This window comes from Carassius carassius, chromosome 4 (genome assembly GCF_963082965.1).
Source record: "Carassius carassius chromosome 4, fCarCar2.1, whole genome shotgun sequence".
Lineage (NCBI taxonomy): Eukaryota > Metazoa > Chordata > Actinopteri > Cypriniformes > Cyprinidae > Carassius > Carassius carassius.
The window spans coordinates 23,688,878-23,712,489 of record NC_081758.1 but is presented as its reverse complement, the minus strand read 5'-3'; the positions used below and the strand labels follow the sequence as shown (position 1 = coordinate 23,712,489).

General features: G+C 38.6%; 1 protein-coding gene across 2 annotated transcripts; it reads right to left on the bottom strand.

Annotated features, from left to right (window-relative positions):
• Window positions 1-5,821: 5,821 nt before the first annotated feature.
• LOC132139538 (insulin receptor substrate 1-B-like) lies at window positions 5,822-21,955 on the bottom strand. 2 transcript variants are annotated; one of them, XM_059547964.1, is made up of 3 exons: window positions 21,157-21,955; window positions 16,614-19,793; window positions 5,822-6,871 (listed from the first exon to the last, which is right to left on the bottom strand). In XM_059547964.1, the coding sequence occupies exons 1-3, from the start codon at window positions 21,506-21,508 to the stop codon at window positions 6,864-6,866; spliced, it is 3,540 nt and encodes a 1,179-aa protein (XP_059403947.1). In that variant the 5' UTR covers window positions 21,509-21,955; the 3' UTR covers window positions 5,822-6,863. The 2 variants fall into 2 exon arrangements, with proteins under 2 accessions (XP_059403947.1, XP_059403949.1); XM_059547966.1 differs by having other exon boundaries at window positions 21,163-21,955.
• Between the last annotated feature and the right edge of the window lie 1,657 nt (window positions 21,956-23,612).

Here is a 23,612-nt window from a genome sequence, read left to right as displayed (position 1 = left end):
ACAAAACAGTTACATATTAGCTACATAAAGTTGCTTTTAAAAGCCTGTGACAAGCGATCATCACGAGCTACATCAAAGAGTATAGTAAGTTACTTCTATACTCTTTGGCTACATACTTGTTTGTATTCAAATTATTATCGTCTGCAAACCTCATTAAATTTATCTTACCTTGTTTGTCTCGTTAAATATTGCTATTCATAGAAATCTTGAAGGGCGAAATTTGTTTGACCACCATGAACGCTAAACAAAAAAGGCGTATGGTTTGAAATGGCAAAATGTGAAAGTGAAAGCAGCTTTTTAACCTACGTCACACGTCACAGAACTAACCAGATCGAGTCACGACAAGAAAGCTGAAACGATACATCTTACCCCCTGGGCATCCACGATGTAGGTGACTTTGTTTCTTCAGCAGAACACAAAAGGAGATTTTTAACACAATCCATTGCAGTCTATCAGTCTTACAATGGAAGTGGATAGGAATCATGGCTAAAACATACACCTACACAAACAAAACCAAATTAAAACCAAAAAAGCTTGTGACTACAAATTATGTGTAAGGACACAAACCAATCGGTCTGTGCAAGCAAATGAACAGTATATATATATATATATATATATATATATATATATATATATATATATATATATATAAATATACATATATATATATAAATATACATATATAGTACAGTACAGACCAAACGTTTGGACACACCTTCTCATTCAAAGAGTTTTCTTTATTTTCATGACTATGAAAATTGTAGATTCACACTGAAGGCGTCAAAACTAATTAAATATGGAATTATATACATAACAAAAAAGTGTGAAACAACTGAAAATGTCATATTGTAGGTTCTTCAAAGTAGCCACCTTTTGCTTTGATTACTGCTTTGCACACTCTTGGCATTCTCTTGATGAGCTTCAAGAGGTAGTCACCTGAAATGGTCTTCCAACAGTCTTGAAGGAGTTCCCCGAGAGATGCTTAGCACTTGTTGGCCCTTTTGCCTTCTGTCTGCGGTCCAGGTCACCCCTAAACCATCTCGATTGGGTTCAGGTCCGGTGACTGTGGAGGCCAGGTCATCTGGCGCAGCACCCCATCACTCTCCTTCTTGGTCAAATAGCCCTTGATGCCTTCAGTGTGACTCTACAATTTTCATAGTCATGAAAATAAAGAAAACTCTTTGAATGAGGTGTGTCCAAACTTTTGGTCTGTACTATATATATATATATATATATATATATATATATATATATATATGTATACTTTTTTTACCTCTGTTTCACTCAATGTCTGAACTGTTAGAGCTCTTGTGAGTGCACATTCTCAGCAGCAGGCGCGTGAGGCATCTGCTTCTTTGTCTTGCTTTATGGCGGATTGCAGACTTATAAGTGCATTACTACCACCGATCTCTCAAATGGACCATTGACAATGTATCTACAATCTCAATTAGGAGTCTCAATAGTCCATGAGAGATTTTAACTCGGGGAGCCTGTGGGACCCACTCCATTTTGTAGCCAGCCTCTAGCGGCCAGTCGATGAATTGCAGTTTTAGTCACTTCTGTGTTGGTTTCACGAGAGAGACTGGAAGTTGCCGCTCGGGAGAGCCTGCTGACAACAAAAAACTGGGCTACGAAAAAGGATTAACAACATACCGATGGTTCAGTAAACAAAAACACACAACAAAATGTAAAATAAAGTGGTATTTACTATAAAGAAAGAAATAATACAACTCTACTTTGCATGGAGTATTTATCAAAATCAGTTATACAATACATAAAATAAACACAGATCAAAATTAAAATAAAGTATTAAAATTTTTGTTTGTGGAAAGGTATCGTAGGTAAAGTGATGAATTACATCTGTCGTTATTATAACATGCCATGTCTGCTGAAAGGTTAGTAGTCATTTTGATCCAACTGTTTTATTATTTATAACTCCGCTTTTATGAATTTTCATCTTCAAGACTGTTAGTTTGTGTATTTGTGGGCTAAGATTTTTTTTCTGCCATTTACATAGTTACACCACTAGGTGAACTTTTTGTGAGTTATTGATACAAAAAATAAGCCAATATATTCAGCAAAAGTGGTACTTTCCGGAACAAAACTCCACCTCTATATTCTGTATTACATTTAGACCCCCCCCCCCCCCCAAACATTTTAATTGAATTATCTGGCAATAGGATACCCTTACGAAAAATAAGTTTATTCAAGTGTGCTATTAGTATACTTCTTTTAAACTAATAATAGGAAAGAAAAAAAATGCTTTTTTATGTATTTCTCAGAAATGGGCGTTATGTACTCCTCACAAATATACTTAAAATGACATTTAAGTATACTTGACTTGTAGTTACAAGCCTGTGTTTTCATTGTTATACGGTAGAGGGCGCCAGTACACATCTTTTGTTCAGTATACTCAGTAAAATAAACTTTCAGTTTACTACTTTTTGGTAAGGGTAGGCCTATACTGTCTAGAGCCAAGTATGGGCCTTTGTGCAATTCAAGTTCCTCAGACTCCTCTGTTTTATATGTGTTTTATATGTTTTGCAACTCAGCGACCCCACACATTTTTATTAACATGTTTACTGTACCTGCCCACATATGTAAACATCAAACTTAGAGTTTTATATTTAGAAAGTTGTGGTTATAAACTATAAAACAAAATAAGAGAAAGAAAAAAGCCAATCTTTATGCAATGCATGTTGATGAGATGAAAACATTGTGATTTCAGCCACTGCACAGCATCGTTTTTTACACTCTAGTAATCCTTCATCCTCATAGAACAGATCGTCTAGTAAGTGTCCAAAAGTCCAGTAAGTAGAACATTAAATGTTCTCCTTTTCCACAAATTTACTGCTGTTTGGCACAATGTGCTCAAGGTCAAATGTGTGATGATCATGAAGCACCATTAAAATGGCTGACTTGCTACCTACAGAGAGGAAAAAATATATCACGCTCATGTTTTCAAACATGTATGTCTTACTTTATATGTGGAACGTAACAGCAGATGTTAGTTAGACAAAATGTTAATTACTGAAAAGAAAAGGGGAAAAAAGACTTCTGTGCACTTCTCAAAAACAGCAGCTGTTGTTGATGTTTTACCACACACTAACCACACGATGTCCTCAGAGGCCTAACTTTGGCACACAGACGCACTGAACGATTGTGAACGTTCCTGTCTTCCCTTGCGAGGGATGTGGTGTTGTGTTTTTCAAGGGGTAATGGCCGCCTCAGAGTCTCGGAAATGGGGACCAGACTGTCCGTCGGCACAAGCAGACGCACGCGCGTTCACGTTCACGTTCACACTCGTGCCTGTTATGATCATGAGGCTTAGCAGGTGGTTTATCCTTGGAAGTCATTTCAGAGGCGGGTGTCTGTCTAGACTTCAGTCACACAAACACATGCACGCGCGCGCACACACCTTTCCAACATGGACGGCTATGTTAAAAAAGACAGAGGACACTCATTTCGGTTCTCTCATTCTTTTTTCATCTTTTTTTCATAAATTGGAGTGACATTGTCTTAATCACAGGCAATAATCATTGAGGAATTTCTGAATTCAACAAACATTTCTACTATATCCATACCATACAGTCTCCCATTGCCCACCCAAGCCCAGTAGTTCCCTTTTATTCACAGAACTGTACAGTAGCCCACAGCCTATTCACTCTCTTAATGAATCCCTTTTATACACAACTGTAATTTAATGTTTCATAGAATTAGATATACAGAAGAACAGATCAACTTTGCAACTTTACACAGACCCCTGATTGTGCATATCAGACCCTTTTCCCCAACAATTGCAGGTACTTAAATACAATAAAGGATTATTTTTCTTTTTTAGTATCTTTTTTTCCTGGACTATACATAGATAGTCAATACCTACAGTATATATGACCTTGGCTGTATTTCTACACCAGTTTATACCATGTTAATGTTTTCTGGAAAGAAAGTCTGGGGACATACAATTTTATACACAAAACTAGACAGGAGAAAGAAAAATCCCACTGCTAGAATGCAGAATCTTCAAACATAATTTTCACTGTTCTAGAATAAAAAGCATCTTTTACAGCTGCCGTGTATTAAATAATAGCTAATACAGACAATAAGGCAATCAAAATATAGAAAAGAAAAGACATGGAGTAAAACAGAATAGCCAAACATGCATTGCAGTTGGACTGGACAAAGACTTTCTTTGTTTTTGTAATGGTCTACCTATGAGGTGGATTAAAAAGGCATATGTCTGGCTCAGAATGAGAAGTAAACACAGAGGTTAAAACTCGGAAGGGGACTTTATTAAGCCCACTCCACATTATGTTCACCACCTGTTGTTGTTCTGTTAGATTTAATCCCTAGTAAAGATTATGAAGCATGTGAACGTTTTGGTGGGAGGTATGCATGTTATCTGTAATCACTAACAACCACTGTATAAGTGATGTGAATTATGAGTATAAATACTTTAAGCAAATGTAACCTCTATTAAACACTTAGAAACACTGCATTGAATGTCACATTTTTACATATAAATGAACCATATAATATGCATAACCTAAGGAAACTCTTATTTTTACATGATAGAAAAGGCATTCATATAAGCACTATAAGGCTTCATGTTGATTCCTGGTAACTGAAGGCAGCTGTTGTACTATGTGAGATATTTAGACTACATTGGCAAAATAGGTGATAGAAAATACGCAGATTGTGCAGGCAAACGAGGAAAATATTGGTTACTAAAAATCTGGTATTAAAAAGCATGTTTTACTTTATGAATTTGGCACTAAAACAGGATCATTTTGTTTTTGCAAGTTACATACACTACAGAAAACAAAATCTAGATTAATTAAAAAATTGCAGAAGCCAACAAAATGAATCGTAAAAGTCAAAACAGGTGTTTAGAAAAAAAGAAAAGAAAAAAATTATAAATCACTTTCAACAAAGACAGGCACCATAGCCCAGATGGCAAAAAAACACCCTGTTCCCTTGTAAATCTCATTTGTAAATTGCAATACTGAACAAAATAAGCGAAAGCAGAGGAAACTGGATCACATTCTCTATTATAGGGCAAGTTAAGCATTTGTGTGTGTAAAAAGTAAGTTGAGTGTAAAAACCAGTCAGAGTATCATCAACAAGTCTGATGGAGAAATCTGGATATGTGCATTTGGCTAAGTGTATGTGTTAAATTCATATAGCAGCTGAGTCTGTGATAACAGAGCTGCATTTGAGGGAGGCACAGTTTTAAATCTGAATGCGAGTGTGTGTGTGACCAAAATAACCTGGGGATGGGAAGCACTACATTAAAACACAACCCTGGTTATGTGACTAAAGACAATAGGCTATGGACACACACACACACACACACACACACACACACACACACACACACACACACACACACACACACACACACACACACACACACACACACACACACACACACACACATACACACACACACACACACACACACACACAGTTTCATTATATTGATCAGACACCTATCAGTCATCTGATTTTGTGCTCATAGCCATCTGATGCTACTATGCTCAGATCATTAGAGGAAAGAGTGGATAATATGAATGTGTTTTAGTGTTCATTTGTGTTGAGGAGTAGATGCATTCAATAAAGTTTTAATCAACCAGCAGTATGGTATATGCAATCAGTTTTGATCTCGCTGTGTGTGTGTCCAGATCTTTTTAGCGAACTGAGGCACAACATGGCTGAGGCTTAGACGACTGATTACACACACACACACACACACACACACACACACACACACACACACACACACACACACGCACGCACGCACGCACACACACAGTTTCATTATATTGATCAGACACCTATCAGTCATCTGATTTTGTGCTCATAGCCATCTGATGCTACTATGCTCAGATCATTAGAGGAAAGAGTGGATAATATGAATGTGTTTTAGTGTTCATTTGTGTTGAGGAGTAGATGCATTCAATAAAGTTTTAATCACACAGCAGTATGGTATATGCAATCAGTTTTGATCTCGCTGTGTGTGTGTCCAGATCTTTTTAGCGAACTGAGGCACAACATGGCTGAGGCTTAGACGACTGATTACACACACACACACACACACACACACACACACACACACACACACACACACACACACACACACACACACACACACACACACTCAAGCACATACACAAATACAGCACAGTAAGGCAATCTGATTATATAAACCATGGCAAATAAAGCTCTTCCATCTATTCAATAGTTTTTCTTCACTTCAATTACTTGTGACTTTCTGTCTTTCGACTTTGTTCAGCATAGCGAACACAAAGGAATGGGAAAGCAAAACAAAATAACAGCAACAACAAAAAAACTAAAGCATTTCTTACAGAGCACATTGAGACCTGTGTAAAAATGGCTACAATCAAAAATGAGGCACTTTTCTAAAAAAAAAGTTGTATTTATATATAGATAGATATATTCTCAGTAATATTATGTCTGCTATATATTTTTGATCTATCATTATACTATTTAACATCTCTCTTACAATAATTGAAAGTATGTGGTAGAGGAGAAAAGGAATACCATTGGCTCCTGGTTGGCAGTCAGAGTCGCAGTGGCCCTTCACAAATGGCTGAAGGACATGTTCATCTCAGTGATGTCTGATGGAAATGACCGATAGTCTTTTGGCACAAATTTAATTTTCAATGGAACCAATGGCAACTAATGAGAGTAAATGTTTTTATGAGGCAAGGGCAGTTAAATGTCCACTGCTGAGGCATGTGGAGAATCGCACCATTTTTCAGGACACATCAGGTGCACTCACAGACAAACACACTCACGCAGGAAGGACAGGTGCTGACTGGTCCGAAAGCAGGAGCACTTTAACAATCTGCAAAAAGAAAAACAGACAGAGACAGATTAGGCATCAAAAGTACAAATCTAATGACTATTGCAGGTGAGCAGTAAAATAAATCAATTAAAATATATTATTATATACACTAACATTCAAAAGTTGGGATTCAGTTTTTTTTTAATAAAAATACTTTTATTTTATAAAATAATAATAATAACAACAAATAATTCATGATTATAATACGGAATGTTTCTTGAGGATCATGCGACATTGAAGACTGGAGCAATGGCTACTGAAAATTCAGCTTTGATATCACATGAATAAGTTTAATTTAATTTAAAATACAGGTGTATTGAAATAGACAATATATTTTAAATTGTTATAACATTTCACAATATTTCAATTTTTTCCCATTTCCAATTTTTAAATGCAGCATTGAGCATAAGAGACTTCAAAAACATAAAAAAAACCTCAAAATTAATTATTTCCACTACTTTTGAATTAGCAAATTTGGCCAGAAAACTTGTGCTTATTTTATCAGAGATTCATTTTTGCTATAAACATTGGGTTTATCTTTTGCCTTTATTAATCTGAATTCTGACTGTTTACAATCTCAAGGCAGCAAACACAAAATGATGTGTTTTCACAGTGCTGCCTTCAGATGTGAGGTCATTAGAGGACACTGGTGCCAGTCTACTGTATGCCATTACCTACGCAGTCTCATACTCTTAGTCTCAATGTTAAAACAAACAGCATACCAGAGGACAACACAGTCACAGAGGCACCAAACCACTTTCAGTTTAGTCTAGAGACAGGAGACAGTGGGAAAAGATTCAGATACGCACAAACACACACACATACACACATTCAAGCAGAGAAACACACACTTGAAAAATATCAAAAAAGAAACGTAACTAGAAGCTGATCATCACTTAGATTTTTTTTATTCTGTTTACTTGAGAATCTGTCTTTCTGTCTATTTCTTCTACTCTCTGTATAAAATCATCAATGAACAGGTCCCATGGGATTTCCACATTTTCATTTATTTATTTACTTTTACCTGGAGTTCTCAATTTCTTATCTTTTTTTCTTAACTGCACTTTTACTGTCAGACATGTTTAGGAAATTTCAAAATACTCTATTTCTGTCCTTTTTACTGACAGTATTGCTATACGTGGATTTACACAAATCTGATATCATATTCCGGATGCCCACACACATACAAACGCACACATCAGTCTATATGCACAAAAAGGCCAGACAGGTTCACAGTCAAAGATGTAGTGCAGTATGTGAACAGCCTACACTCGAGTGAGAAGCACCTCACACACTGTAAACGCAGCACACAGTGCTCAAGCTGCAAACACTCCTCCCTGTGAAAAAGTGAGAGTGTGCCCACACACTGCAAACACTCCTCCCTGTCTAAAGCCACGGTCACACTGGACTTGTGAAATTTCTATAGACACTGCAGTCGTTATATGATGTCACGCTCACCATACTTCTATAACACATACAAAATGTAAAAATATGCTTCACTTTACTGCAATGCTGCAATCCTGCAGAATTAAAGTTTGCATTCTTTTAATTCAGCAAAGAGACCATGCTGATCTACTGATCTACTATAGCATTTATCGTTGCTTATTATTTCAACCTGGTGAAGGTAAAAATGAGCATAATTGTGACCCTGGAGCACAAAACCAGTCTTAAGTCGCTGGGGTATATTTGTAGCAATAGCAAAAAATACATTGAATGGGTCAAAATTATTGATTTTTCTTTTACGCCAGAAATCATTAGGATATTAAGTAAAGATCATGTTCCATGAAGATATTTGGCTAAATTCATTTTTGATGAGAAATATGCATTGCAAAGAACTCATTTGGACAAATTAAAAGGTGTTTTTCTCAACATTTTTGCACCCTCAGATTCCAGACATTCAAATAGTTGTATCTCGGCTAAATATTGACCATAAATAAACCATACATCAATGGAAAGTTAATTTATTCAGCTTTCAGGTTTTGTGATCCAGGGTAACAAATTACGCATATATAAAAAATGCTTGCCTTGCTTCAACTGACAATGCTTCTAGCATCCCTCCACCACAACAATAGCCTACTACCTCTAATTATTAACAATTGAATTTTAGGTCATTCAAGAAATATAGACAATGCTTTTCCTTTACAGTTTCTTTTGGTGCAAGTCTAATTTGAAGATTCAAATGAATCAAGTCTTAAAAATTCCTGAAGCTAGCTGTTGTCCAATCGATTTTAATCATTATGCATTTATAGAATATGCATTTTAATTGTTATCTTGAAATTTTTATGCATTTAACTGAAAACAAAACTGATTTGCTAAATCACTGTTAAGCTAAACATTCACAACCATAACATTTGGCAGTTGTAACAGGGATGTGAATATTAGCTGATATTCTGAAGACGGACAAACATTTAAAAGAGTCATACAACAAATAAAGTGAGTTCAACTAAGCTCAATATCCTGTAAATCATATGAAGCTGTAGTACATCATTGGGACACACAAATGATGGTAATGAGAGTAATCCACCACTATGCTACAGTACAGAGTGAATAGATCATTTCTGTACATGCAAACATGCACACGGTGTGACTCATGAAAATAACTTGGAGGAGTGAAACTGAGTAAAAGCCAACACATCCAGTTGTCTATAATAAATTGCTAGATCATTTTACTATAATCTGGATCTCATATCGTTGCTTCTCCATCCTGAATTGGTGGCTTCCTCCTTTTCTCTCTAACAGACCAGCACTGTCATTGCCAAATATAGAAAACAGACATGAGTGAGACAAGCTCAAAGACACATAGGCTAGGACAGATGTGTGTGTGTGTCTGCATATGCTAGTGGAGAGAGAGACACATAGAGAGTGGTTTGCATGTGTTTGGGTCTGTTTATGTACTGTGGGAGGTGTTTGATTTGTGACAGAGAATGTTGTATGGATCTGTCGAAGAGGACAGAGTGTGACTTAAATGTGAAAGGCCAAGAGAGACAAAACAGGCCTTAGAATCCCCCACAAAATATGACTTGAACTTAGAATGAATGATCATGTGACACTGAAGACTGGAGTAATGGCTGCTGGAAATGCAGCTTTGCAGGAATATTAAATATTACTGTTTTGACTATATTTTTGATCCAACAAATGCAGCTGTTTAGCATAAGCGACTTCACACTTGTTGTTGATCCACATGATCATTGTGGAGAAATAAAGACACACAATAATTGTCAAGACATTTCTACATAGAAGAAAGAAAATATTTGAGCTGTGTATATAACAGGTAAAATAAAGGGAATAAAAGAACAGTGCACAAAATGACAACATTGTCTCCATCAGCAATGCCATGTCATCTCTCAGTACAAATGCTAATTTGTGACATCACTAGCAGTAGACAGGGTGCATGGCATGCTTCTTGGAAGAGTCCTAAACATTTGCTGTATATGTGAGTGAACTGGCCAGCTGCCACCTTCACCTTACTGTTTGAAATGCCACAGACTCTCGAGTCTAGAGCAATGAAATGAATCCAACAATACACACAATCTCTCTCTTCCAACCTTACTATATCAGCATTCTAACACACGCATTACAACTCACTATTTCTCATCCAAACTATCAGTCTACCTGTGCCTCCTGCTCTGAGTGCATACACATGAGTGTTTGTGTGTGACAGTATGTGTGTGTGAATGGTTTGTTAACAGCAGACAGATCAATTGGCTCTGCTCTCAGTACACCCACTTGAGTAAACCATAATCTCTCTCCCTGCAGACAAGCACCTACCCACACACATATACCCATATTCATACACACACAAACACACACACACACACACACACACACACACACACACACAAACCCACTTTTTCCTAGACACACACACACACACACACACACACACAAACCCACTTTTTCCTAGACACACACACACACACACACACACACACACACACACACACATATATATATATATATATATATATATATATATATATATATATATATATATATATATATATATATATATATATATATGCAGATGGTGTTTGCTTAACATGTATGGCATCGGTTTCCACTGACAGTCTTCTACAGACTTATTGGTTGAGTGTCTAGACTAAAATTTATTTTCAGGATTTCAAAGATGAATTCCAAAATGTATTGACTTACTGTCCATTATCGAAGGCATGTGCAAAAAACATGTTGTAAATTATCCCTGGATTTCTTAAATCCACTTAATCACTAAAATTAAGCAATATTTACTAGAAAATTAGTAGAATATTTACATAATAGAAAAAAAATTAATTGACAGGATCAGATGCACAAGCACCAGCCTAAGAACTATGGGCAACCTAACAAGAGTTAGCATTAATAATTTCATAATCCTTTATTGACAGTTATACACAAGCAAAATCTTACTTTCCTGCACAGTCTAGGGCCAACATGGTCAGTGATTCTCAGTAATCCTAAAGACCTTGATTAGCTGGTTCAGGTGTTTGATGAGGATGGCCACACAAAGTGTATAAATATGGACACTTTTCACATTTCCAGGGTTTCCGGTCATAGTGTAAACTCCTAGTGGTGAATGGAAACTACAACACGTGTGTATTTCCATTACCATTTGCTTCAATAGCAAAAGAAAAATCCACAATAGTGTTTCTATGACTTTCCAATGAAACTCCAAAAATTGAAGTTGACTACATTGTTCAGGGGAGAGACATTTGCCATTCCTCCCTCAGCCATTGTGTTAGAAACACTGACATCAGCATGAACTAGTTTTAATTCAATGTAATAAAGGTAATAGGTAATATAACACAAAGCATAGTGTTATAAATGTACATAAAATAAAAATACAAAATGTATATAAAACTTTGCTACATTAACTGTGGAACCACATTATTACAGTCTGTGAAAAGGGTCAATCGGCCAAAGATCTCCAAGACCATGGTATATTATAACTAATTATTAACAGATTATATTTAATAAGAAAAACATGCACAGCAATAGTAACTAGAGCTGCAGGATAAATAGTTGTTTTGGTTGAGGGCCTGTGACGGTCAGTCTAGATTTTACACCTTGACCCCAATGAGAATGTATATATGTATGTGTGTGATACTGTCAAAGACTTGGAGAGGACGGTGCTGAATCTCTGGCTGACAAGCAGAGACTGAGAGAGAAAGACAGACAAGCAGGGGGGAGAAAACGAACAACATTCTCATTAGTATCACTAAGGAAACGAAACGGATGAGTCTTCCTTTGACGTAGGACAAATCAAACATCCAAAATAAGCATCAAATCTTTTTTCTTCCACTACAAAAGCACATTTTTTAATGTCATATAAAGTTTTAGGCTTGAAATGGAATAAACAAGGCTTGAAAGGTCAAGCATGTATATTAGCAGTACAGTCAAATTGTTCATTCAACAGTACAGCATTACATTCAATTAGTGAACATTCAATTAGTGAATATCAACTATAATAGTGATGTTGCGATTCAGTAAATAGCAACTTAAATTTCAGTCTGTTCCTGAGGAAATACTTTAAAGGTGTTACACTAACATTAAAGGATTATTTCATTTCCAGAATAAAAATTTCCTGATAATTTACTCACCCCCATGTCATCCAAGATGTTCTTATCTTTCTTTCTTAATCACAAAAAAAAAACATTCCAGGATTTTCTCCATATAATGGACTTCAATGGCGGCCAACGGGTTGAAGGTCCAAATTGCAGTTTCAGTGCAGCTTCAAAGAGCTCTACATCTTATTTAGCAAAACGATCTGTTATTTTCTTTAAAACAATTAAAATGTATATACCTTTTAACTACAAATGCTCGTCTGGAAGATCCTGGAATGTTTTCCTCAAAAACCTTAATTTCTTTGCAACTGAAGACAGAAAGACATGAATGTTGGATGACATGGGGGTGAGTAAATTATAAGGAATTTTTAATTCTGGAAGTGAACTAATTCTTTAATTATTCACTTCTCAAATATTATTTAAAAAAAAAATAACTGGATTCTTGGATAGTTCACTCAAAAATGAAAATAACCACATGGTTTACTCGCCCTCAAGCCATCCTAGGTATATAAAAATTTATTTAAAAAATGTCCTTGCTCTTCCAATCTTTATAATGGCAGTGAATGGATGTTGATATTCGATAGTCCAAAAGAAGTCCAATAAAGTGCATCCATCCATCATAAAATGTACTCCACACAGCTCTGATGCATTTTTATAAGAAAGATATCCATCCAAAATACCTATCAATTAGAAGTACAATATCTGCTATCCACTGGATGCCACTCTCTCGTTTACACACGTACAACAGTTATCAGAAGCTAGAGATTATGGTTTATGGTTTTAAATATGGGTATTTGTCTTACACAAATGCATGATCGATTCACTTCATAAGGCCTTCATTATTACCTGGAGCCATGTGAGGCACTTTTTATAATATGGATGCACTGTATTTTTCTTCAAAATCTTGACCACATTCACTGCCATTAAAAAGCTAGAAAGAGCCAGGGCATTCTTTAAATGTAACTCCAATAGTATTCATCTGATGAAGAACGTGAGTAAATCATTTTTGGGTGAACAATCCTTTTAAGCCACATTATTATTACTATAAAACTACATTTTCTCTATTTATGACTGTACTCTTAAATGTATTATTTAAATTAATTTTAAATTTGAAAATATCTGTGCAAGTTAAAGGCTTTAAGATGACAGAATTCTAAGCCAACATTCTATTTATATGTTGTAAAATGATGACAAGACATCTTGTGATCACTGCACTATTTGTATTGAGATGCAGAATAGGACTTTGAATAAAATGACACTGTTCTTTAGTAAGAGGTTTTGCTTCATCAGGTCCAATAAGGTTGCAGGAACAGATGTAGACTACAAAGACCTTCTAAAGCAATTCATACAACAGAAAAAAATATATACAAACCATAAGACGCAAAATCAGCACATGAAAGCAGTTTTCAAAAGGAGAGCAAAGATTTGTACTTTTACAACAAATTTGCATGCAGACAAAAAAACATACTGATCCTAAACTTCTGCCCTATGAGAGGTGTGTTACTGGGAAGAGTTACACTGAGGACAAATTAGATTTTTTTCTCCATTTTCTAACTGATGATAATTCTAGCTGGGTAATGTAATGAATCACTGCACATGCACAAAACTGCCACACTGCCATGCATTAATGCTGGTGTGTGTAAATGCCCTCCTTCAGGTCCACTATAAAGGAATGTATTCTCCTCTAGACTAGATTACAGCTCTTCTGACCAACAGCAACCTGCCTGTCTAGACAGCTTCGGGTCGGAGCAGATTCCCCTTTTCTTAGCACCACTGTGGTGACTGGGTTTGTATGAGGTAAAGCCTTCAGAGCATCACTTTGAGTCACACAATACCTGCATTGACGATCTGACTCCTTGTCTGTCTCTGTTAATCTTTCATTGTCTATCAAGTCACAACCTTACTGTCTTTCAGAGACCACATACTCTCTGTTAGTCCATTCTTTTGCTTTCTGGTGTCATCTATCTTTCAACCACTGAAAACCTTTCTTTGTCTTTCATACTATTCGTCTTACACAATTTCCACCCTCGCACACTTTCCACCCTGATGCTAAGTAGTTTAAGTAAGATGGTTTTCAGGATGTTTATCAAGCCTAGCACTGAAGTAAATTGCAAAGTCAAGGATACACCTTGACATTTCTTTCTTTTTACAAGTTTTGGACTAGGCTAAATCCATTTTTTCAAACAAATCTGAGTTATCGAAGATGGGTCTCTTACTCAAAATAGACACAATTTAGCAACCACATAGCAATGCTTAGTAACACCCTAGCATTGTGACACTTTTGAATGGGCAAGCACCACTCACGTGTTCTACAGAAAATAGTTTAAAAAGTTAAAATTGATGTGTACATTTTCAGTGGCAGTTGCAGCACCAAAAATCGCTGTTTACAAAGTACTTCCTATATATTGTTTGAAAAATACACTACTGTCCAAAAGTCATCAGCCATTAGTATTTCACCAACAATAACAACAACAACAACAGCAACAAAAGTTTTAAGCCAGTTAATTCTATCTTCTGTAGTGTGTCAGTAGAAAATATTAGTTTACATTTCCAAACATTCCTTTTGCCATTAATCGTAATAATCCAGTGAGATATTTGTATGCACACAGAGTCTGACAACAGCCAGTGCTCCACAGAGATCTGATCTCACCATCATCCAGTCTGTCTGGAATAACATGAACAAACAGAAAAAAACTAAGACAGACTAAATGTAGAAAAATTGTGGCAACTCCAAGATGCTTGAAGAAACCTACCTGCAAAGCTACGGTACTGTGAAAGGGCACTTGTGTAAAAATACTGTAAAGTGATGATGCTTTCAAAAATAATGTAGTAAATAGATTTTATTTATCAATTAATTTTTTATTAACTAAATCAAGTCAACATTTGGTGTGATCACCCTTTGCAATTAAAACAGCTTTTGTCCTTAGTGCATTTGTGCATAGGTTTCTAGCTTTGCAGGTAGGTTTCTTCAAGTGTCTTGGAGACGTTGCCACAGTTCTTTTGGATTTAGTCTTCTGGATCTCAGTTTTTTCTGATTCATCATGTTGTGCATACAAAAATCCCACTGATTTATTACAATTGATGGTACCGATGTACCGATAAAACTGATATTTCCTACTGACATACTACAGCAAAAGACAGAAAAAAATGTCTTATAAGCTTTTTTTTTTTAATTGAAAATACTAAGTGCCTAAGAGTTTTGCAAAGTAGTGTAGGTAATCTGACCCTCAAAACCTTTGGTTGAATCAGTGTTGCTATGTTGGGCTCCTCAAACAATCAATGTTGAATGCATCACAGAGCCACAGTGTTTAAATATTTTGGAGAAATCAACACAGAGAGGAAGAGAAGAGAGATGAGTAGAAGCAGAACCACATTCAGGAACATTTTCAGCAAGACTGAAGTTAAATAGCCATAATTATCTACAATCACAGTGAGTTAAATATATATGCGGATACAGGGCTGCTCAGAGGTATCCCTTATAAACACTTAGACAAGCCACAGATATGCTATATTCTTTATCCACACACATCACAGGCACAAACATGCATACTGTACGTCTGTACTCACACTGCCCTTACCATGCACTCATGAACTTTAACAAACAGACACACACTCACAACCAACAACCTAAATGATCTTAGGTACTTTAAAATACTTTAACACAAAAGTTGTCTGATTCTTCTTACACTCAACCTCCCCTTCCTTGATGGAACCAGGCAGAGAGCAGTCCAAATACAGAACTAGGCCTCTTACGATATTTACTATTGTTCGATAACAAAAAGAAAGATAGGAGAGAGGCCCCAAAATAACCCTTGAAAAGCCCATTACAATCACTGCGTGAGCCTCAGCAGGAAATATTTTAAATTTCCAACACAAATATACTGAATAACAAATAAAAAAATGACTGCATTCTGTCTTGAATGAAAAACAGTATGTTGATCAATGATATTGTGACTTTATGGCCTTTATAATTCTTCCTCAATGAGATAAGGATTCAAAAACAAAATTGGGCGATGACACAACTGTTCATTTTCAGTAGTCACATCATGGCTTTTTGGTTAGGATGGAAAAACACCAGAGATTAATACTTTGAAAAGACAAATGCTAACAGTATGGAGAAGCAAACATATGAATTGGGCTTTAGTAATGCAGTAAATAAGTTTTTGGTAAAAGAACAATGTTTTTACCTTTGCTGTCCTTCCTGCTGCTCTGATGAACTCTCAATTCATCTGATTTAACGAAATCAATGCTGGCATATGTGTTGATGCTGGAGCTAGGATTTCCTCCTGCTCCACCCAATCCCCCAGTTAACCCTCCTACTCCAGGAGAGAAAAATGAATGAGGTCCAGAGTGTCCATCCACACTGGTTTGATTCTCCTTACTGACCAAGTCCAAATCAATGTAGTTCAGGCCTTGTTCCAGGGTTAAGGAAGATGCCTGAGCAGCAGGGAGATTTGCTACTCCAGAACTGGCACACTGTGGAGAGGGTGGCTGATTATTAGACCAAAGGTTGCTCTCTAATCCTTGCTGTCGTGTTGGACCAGCAGGTAGTGTTTCAGAAAAAGGGCAAGGGGAAGCAGAGGGGGAGAGGGGGTGAGTTGGAGGAGTGATGAATGTCTCTGAGCGATGCCGCCTTCTTGCTGTTGATTCCGCCCTGACTAGACGGACACCCTGATCCACGTTTGAAAAAGCCTTGGGTGAAGGGAAATTCATGTTATGCTCCTGCTCCATGGAGGATGGCAGAGCTGTTTGGCCAGCTTTTGGTGACTTGGATGTTGTATCTGCAACCAATCCAAATTTCATCTCAGTATAGTCTGTAAAAGGAGCAGCAGCCACATCTGTAGATGTCAAACCTGTCATACTGCCCTTCCTGAGTCCCATTTCCGGTTCTTGTTCTACTTGAGGAGCTCTGATGATCTCCTCTCTGACCTTTGGGGCAGGTTTAAAAGAAGAGAGGGGAGTGAGAGAAGAAGGTGAGTTACCTAAGTCCATGTTTACATATTCAGACGATAAAGAGATGGAGGTGGAGAGGGGTGCTGAGAAGCTCCGAAGAAGGTTGGCCGATCCACCTTGACATGCCTGTGGTCGGTGAAAGGCTCTTTGATGTCCTTGCGTCATAGAGTTCCCTGGCTCAGCTGTAGTCTTCCCCTTCTTATGTCCTCCTCGCTCACCCTTATATACAATGCTCACATACTCTCCAGGGCTCTGGGATGCAGTTGAGAGCAAAGTCTCTCTGACTCTTGGCAGCGTATTGGCTTTGGACACATCCACAAAAAAAGTAGATGACTTCCTTGACTGTAAATGACCCTGTTTCTGAACACCTGGCCCACATCTCTGCTGGTGATGGTGTTGGGCTGAAACTTTGGGGTGAGCCCCCCCTACCCTGTGTCCTGCACCCAACCTAGTTGCTCTTCCCACTCCACCAACAGACAATGACCTGTCCTCAAGGCTTTCACTGCTAGCTGAACTAGAGGAAAAAGATGATGATGACAGAGAGAGTTGTCCACCACCACCTGAGCCCACAGGTGTGTCCCCTCCACAATGGTAACCACTATGCCCAACTTTTCCTCCTGCTTCACCTCTACCCATACAAACCCTCTCCAGATTATCCTCAAAACGGGTTGAGAGGGCAGTGTGTTTGTATGAACGTGGCAGCGAAAAATAAGAATAAACCATCTTTGGCTGCAGTGGTTGCTGCTCTGGGTGTGATGGAGGAGTACTGCAAGCTGACCTGGCACATATAGGTGACATGTTCATGTAGTCGCTGCCTGCCCGACTCTCCATGCTGCCCCTACTGCCCCAAATGCTTCCACTTAAGCCATGTAAGTCTGGTGAACAGCTGCTGTTGGGAGACATCATCACGTAGCCCTCATTGATGGGTAGGCGGATGTGCTGGGGGGGTGAGACACTACTGTTGGGGGTCATGGCCATGTATTCATCTCCACCCTTTGGCACTTCATCTGAACCAGTAACTGACAGTGACAATGAAGCAGGAGGAGCTGTAACACCTGGTAGCATAGACATGTATCCACTATCAATTGAGGAGTCTTCAGGCCCCCCTTTAGTACTGACACCTTTATCTGCTGAGTTTTCCTGCACTAATGATGTTGTAGCTGAACCCCCTGAGCCTCGGCGAGATGTGAAAGACTCTCTACTTGCACTGCGTGACATCACTGCATAATCTTCTTCATCCTCTTCTTCTTCCTCCCTGCGGCGTGGGACCGAACGCTCTTGGGTAGAGATGGGGGGTAGGGAAGCACGCTTGCTGAGCAGCCTGCGCTCAGCCTTACACTCGCGACTAGATGAACGACGTAGAACCCTGCGTCCATGAACTCGTTTGTGAGACCCTTCTCGGTGACCCATCAGGATATAACTGGCTCCACCTTCAACAAGAGTAGCAGGTAGTCCTGCGGCTAGCAGGGAGTGCTCTCCGGGGCTGGAGCCATACTCATCTGATGAACCATAATCACTGGGTGATCCTGACATGGACACTCTCTGAGGAATTCGAGCATAAGTGCAGATGGGCATTGTTCCAAAGACAGCTCCACCCAACCCACATTCTGACCCATGACCCGAACTGGATGAGAGACTGGGGGCTGGGGAAGGTGCAGGGTTAGGGGTGTATCGTGCTAGGCTGAGGGTGATCTTTGCTGGAGTGGGTGCTCGTGAAGGTTTAGGCCTCAGGGTTGGGGTAGTTGAGCAGGATGAACCATTGAGACTCGGACTTGTGCTGAGTGCTGTTGCTCTGCCCCCTCCATCATCTGTACGTGCCCCAATGCTGGCTGTTCGTGACCTAGAGAATCCGTGCCGTGGAGTAGGAGACGTGTTGCTGTTGGAGACTCCAGGGGTTTCAGTTCTAGCCCGTCTGGAAAAGCCAACCTGTGATGGTGGCAGATTTGGGTGGTGTCGTCTAGAAGGTACACTGATAGGGTTAGAGGCAGTTCCTCCTCCACAGCTTACACCAACAGTCTGGGATTTGCTTCTTTGACGAAACTCTTCGCTCAGAGCCTTCATAGCCTCAAGAAGGGTCTCATGCATGTTCTGCGCCACCACTGAATCCTCTACTTGCATCCAGAATTCTCCAGGACCCGTCATGGAAGAACGACCCACTTCAATGAAAAAGAAGTTCTCTGAGTGGCCACAGCGTCGCACATTCATCAACTGCAGGACCACAGCTGCAACATCAGAGTTGAGTTTGACAAAGTTGACTGTTTTGTCTGTCAAGCAAAGTCGGTAGATTCCCACTAGATTCCTGGCTTGGCCCAAACCTTTAGGCCAGACTTTAACTTGCCAGACCTCCTTAAAGGCAGGGCCAGGGGAAGGCAGTCCACAGTCTCCTCCACTGCCACACTCATCAGGAGTCTTACCTATAGATATAAAATAAAAATAATTAATAAATATGCATATATTTGAGGGAATTTTAAAGTAAAGTGTGTTTTGCACTGTTTTGTGTTGATTGTGTATATCTATCTATTTATAGACATAATTTAAACATTAAAATTCTAACTTCAAATTATATATTTTTTTCATATAGCACACCATTAGCTGAAGGATGTTTTGTGTTATTAATGTTATGATTATGTGCCTTTTCTATCTTATTAACAGAACTGCCATGAAAACATCTACTTTATTAAATATACACACATTTATTTCAATTACTTTATTACCACAAATTATTTAATTTATCCTCACCCAGGTTTTGTGTAGGTCAAAAGGGCAAATGTTTATTTGTTACTTTGTGACAGCATTCAATTAAGAACAAGAAATTAGACCTGTGCCACCCAAAACCAATAAGATCAGGTCAGGACTCATTTTGACTGATTAGTCTATAATATGCTAACTGGTTCTAACTGATTTTTTTGCATACCATTCGAGTTTGTCTGACCAATGTTGCACCTAAATATATTGTAGCCTGCTTGTGAAAACTGAGAAAATTAAAGATGCTCTCTGTGCAGTAGCTTGTTACAAACACTACAGCCAAGTGAATCCATTATAGCCTTTACAGACGCTAATCAAACCGAGGATGAATCGCTTTCTCGGCAACTAATGTCTCCATATCATCACGTTGATGGCCAGCTGTTCAACCCGGTGATCGGTTCATTGAACGGCGGGGTGGGGGGATCGTATTCTACCAAAACACAAGGGATGGGGCAAGAGGAGACCCGTATTCCAATAAACACGCACGGCTGCCGCGGCTCCCCTCCCCGGCAGAATCGCTATGACAGAAATGTAGGTTACACGCACAACATGCACAAAATGTGTAGAAAAACAAAAACTGTCGTGAACGCTGCAGCAGCGTCCGCCGCACAATGCGCCACTCTTGCATTCCGCGCTATAGTAGTTCTGTCTAGTGCTGAGAGCATTTAAATACTGACCATTCCGCATTTCGATTTTCTTTTACAAATCTAATTGAAATCAAATTACGAATTCGTCAATTTATGAATGTACTGAATGGCTCTACAAAGCATGCACGGCGATCAATTTGGCTGTTTTAATACCGCGTGCGTCCACATTTCCAGGTGTGGTTGCTACATTAAACAGACGGGTGGGGTAGAACATGCATTTGAATCCAAACAGCTTTGCAAATATAGATCCAGTGAAGACAAGGGGGCTCCCATCATCAACGCGCAAGTTGATGGGCAGGTTAAGCTACTACAACCACCAAGGTCCATGCTGCAGCGATATGTGAATGAATTCGACTCAGGGTACAGTCATAATTTTCCGGCTCACATTTACATTGTAGATCCAGCATGGCCTGGTACCATTCGTTTTGGACCTCCTCAGTGTCCGCGGCTATGGCAAAGCTCTCCCCGCGGGTATACAGCACTATCATATGCTTGTTCTTTGAATCTGCCCGTTTGTTGATGTTGAAGCAAGAGTCCAGGGTCACTGCTTTCTTTGGGACTGGTGACTTGCTTCGGAATTTCTTTTCGTTTTCATAATATTCGAGTCTGGCTGGGCCCTGCTCCGAAGCAGATCGGAGAACGAAAAAACGCCGGTGCATAGATTTCTGTTTGCGGAGATAACCGCTTTTCCGCACGTCTTCATAGCTCTGCTGTTCCATCGCAGTCTGGTTCTCCATTGCTGGGCGAGTTGCTTTTTTTTCACCAATTGTCTGCCTAAAATATGTGGTATGTTTTACATTCGTTCATGACAGCAGGAGTTCTCTTCTCTCTCATCATGCAATCTCATCATGCAATCACGCGCCCTCGAGGAGAGCCCAAATAAGCGCTCGAGCTTGTTTTCCTCCTGGTCCAGCTAGTAGGGTTGTGTGCACCCAGGCTCCACTGACAGGCGTGCACATGCGGCATACGACGTCTGCACTAGCATGCAATTCTGCTGTGTATCACTGCAAGCGTACCAGAATTGTTTACTGTACATCTCTCTTCCGCACACTCAGATGCCCCCCCTCTGACTGTACATCTATGAGACTGGTAAACCCGCTAATGCCAGTTCACGGAGACTGCATTGATTTCATTGATGTCTAGAGATGGATTCGTTGATCAAGACAGTTCAGAATCTTCTGGGTTTAATTAACACATTTCGAGTGCCAGATTTTCTATTCCGCATAAAGTGTTTATTTTAATTGCCATTTTGTAAATGTTGATATGGCAATTTGGAGGAAATGCACATCGGATGTTTTTTTTAAGAATTATTCTTAAGGAAAATTTACACGATTCTGTTTTTCACGTAGTAGTGCATTTTTTAATTATTAAATGCGGAATCCCCTTCTTTCCAGCCATTGGCAATTCTCTTGCGCTAGTGTATCCCTCATAACGAGGCGTTTGCGACACCTGTTGGTTATCTTCTGCAATTTTTGTGTTAGTGCAGCACGAAGAAACTCAATTGCCAGTTTTTACCTGTATCAACATATTATGAATATTAATGCTGTCTGAATTACTGCTGATGCTAAATCTGCAGTTAACGAAAATGCATGCACATTGTCCATTTACAACATGTACATGAAACAGAAACTTAAAATTTCAGCAGAAAACCAGCAATTTGTACCGAGAGCTTACCCTTCATGATAACTGTGAGGGGGGTGATTTATTATAATTTTTTTTTGTATAACTCATCTGTTTAAATTATATTTAGCCATTAAGTTCTGCATAATTAAGGGCGTGGTCACTTGAGTGACAGATGGATTGCCGCTGCTGTCACCGCTGGTGTTCTGAAATATTGGAAATATTCAGGGGAGCAGGGTTTCATATTTTTTTGAAGCACCCCTGAGTACGCCCGACCCCCAGGAAGTACGTGCTTCTAATTGACTTCATTTGTCTCTGTTGAATCCAATGGGGTCGCTGTGTCCATTTCTTTTACTGTCTATGGAAATATTCGGTGTCTGAGATATTTGGTGTCATTGGGCGGAGCATCATGAATATTCATGAGTTTCCTGTTTTGCATTAAAGCGACTCTGAAAATATTAGTGCGTTGTCACTGAAACACAAGATTTTCAAGAAGGTATGTTTTAGCATAGAATGACATTATACTTAGTGTATAATTGTTAATATGCTAAATAGTTTACAGATTGTGTAATGGTTAGTGATTGTCGTAATGATTTACCGGCTATGCTCCAAGTTAATGAGCCTATAACTATTAAGCATTTGTATAATATTCTTATTTTACCTGGAGACTCCCTAAAATGTATAGTTTAATAACTTTGCCAAAATGTATCTGTTGTGGCATAATAAAATTGGTTGTGATGATTATTCTGTGCCTTATCGTTTGCGCAATCATTCAAAATGGGGGAAGTCATGGCCCAATGGTTACAGAGTTTGATTCCTAACCCTTGTGGGTTCGAGTCTCAGGCCTCTTACACATGTGCTTCTCATAATTAGTGAATATGAATATAAAAAGCCTTTTAATAAACAGAGTACAATAATGATGGCTGATAGAAAGGCATGCAGACGTAAAGGAAAACCAAACTGGACACAAGCTCAGCTGTTACTTCTTGCCCAGCTTGTTAACGAAAACAAGGATATAATCAAAGGAAAATTTGAGTTGGGATAACATCTAAAACCAAAGCTGATACCGTTTTAAAAGCTCATTATCGTCAAATGTTTTTATAATGTTTATATTCTAAACCAGATTGCCGGCAACAGCCATTTGATAGTTTATGGTTTAATTTTAGTGACTGTAGTGAGTCCTCTTCACTACTTCTAACCTTTCACAGATTTAGGAGCTAG

Bases quoted from the DNA above. Each gene is read 5' to 3' on its own strand.
- LOC132139538 (XM_059547964.1), bottom strand. From the start codon at position 21,508: ATGGAGAACCAGACTGCGATGGAACAGCAGAGCTATGAAGACGTGCGG. The intron at 19,794-21,156 runs GTGAGCCGGAAA...TTATATCTATAG, and splicing joins GCTGGATCTACAATGTAAAT to GTAAGACTCCTGATGAGTGT.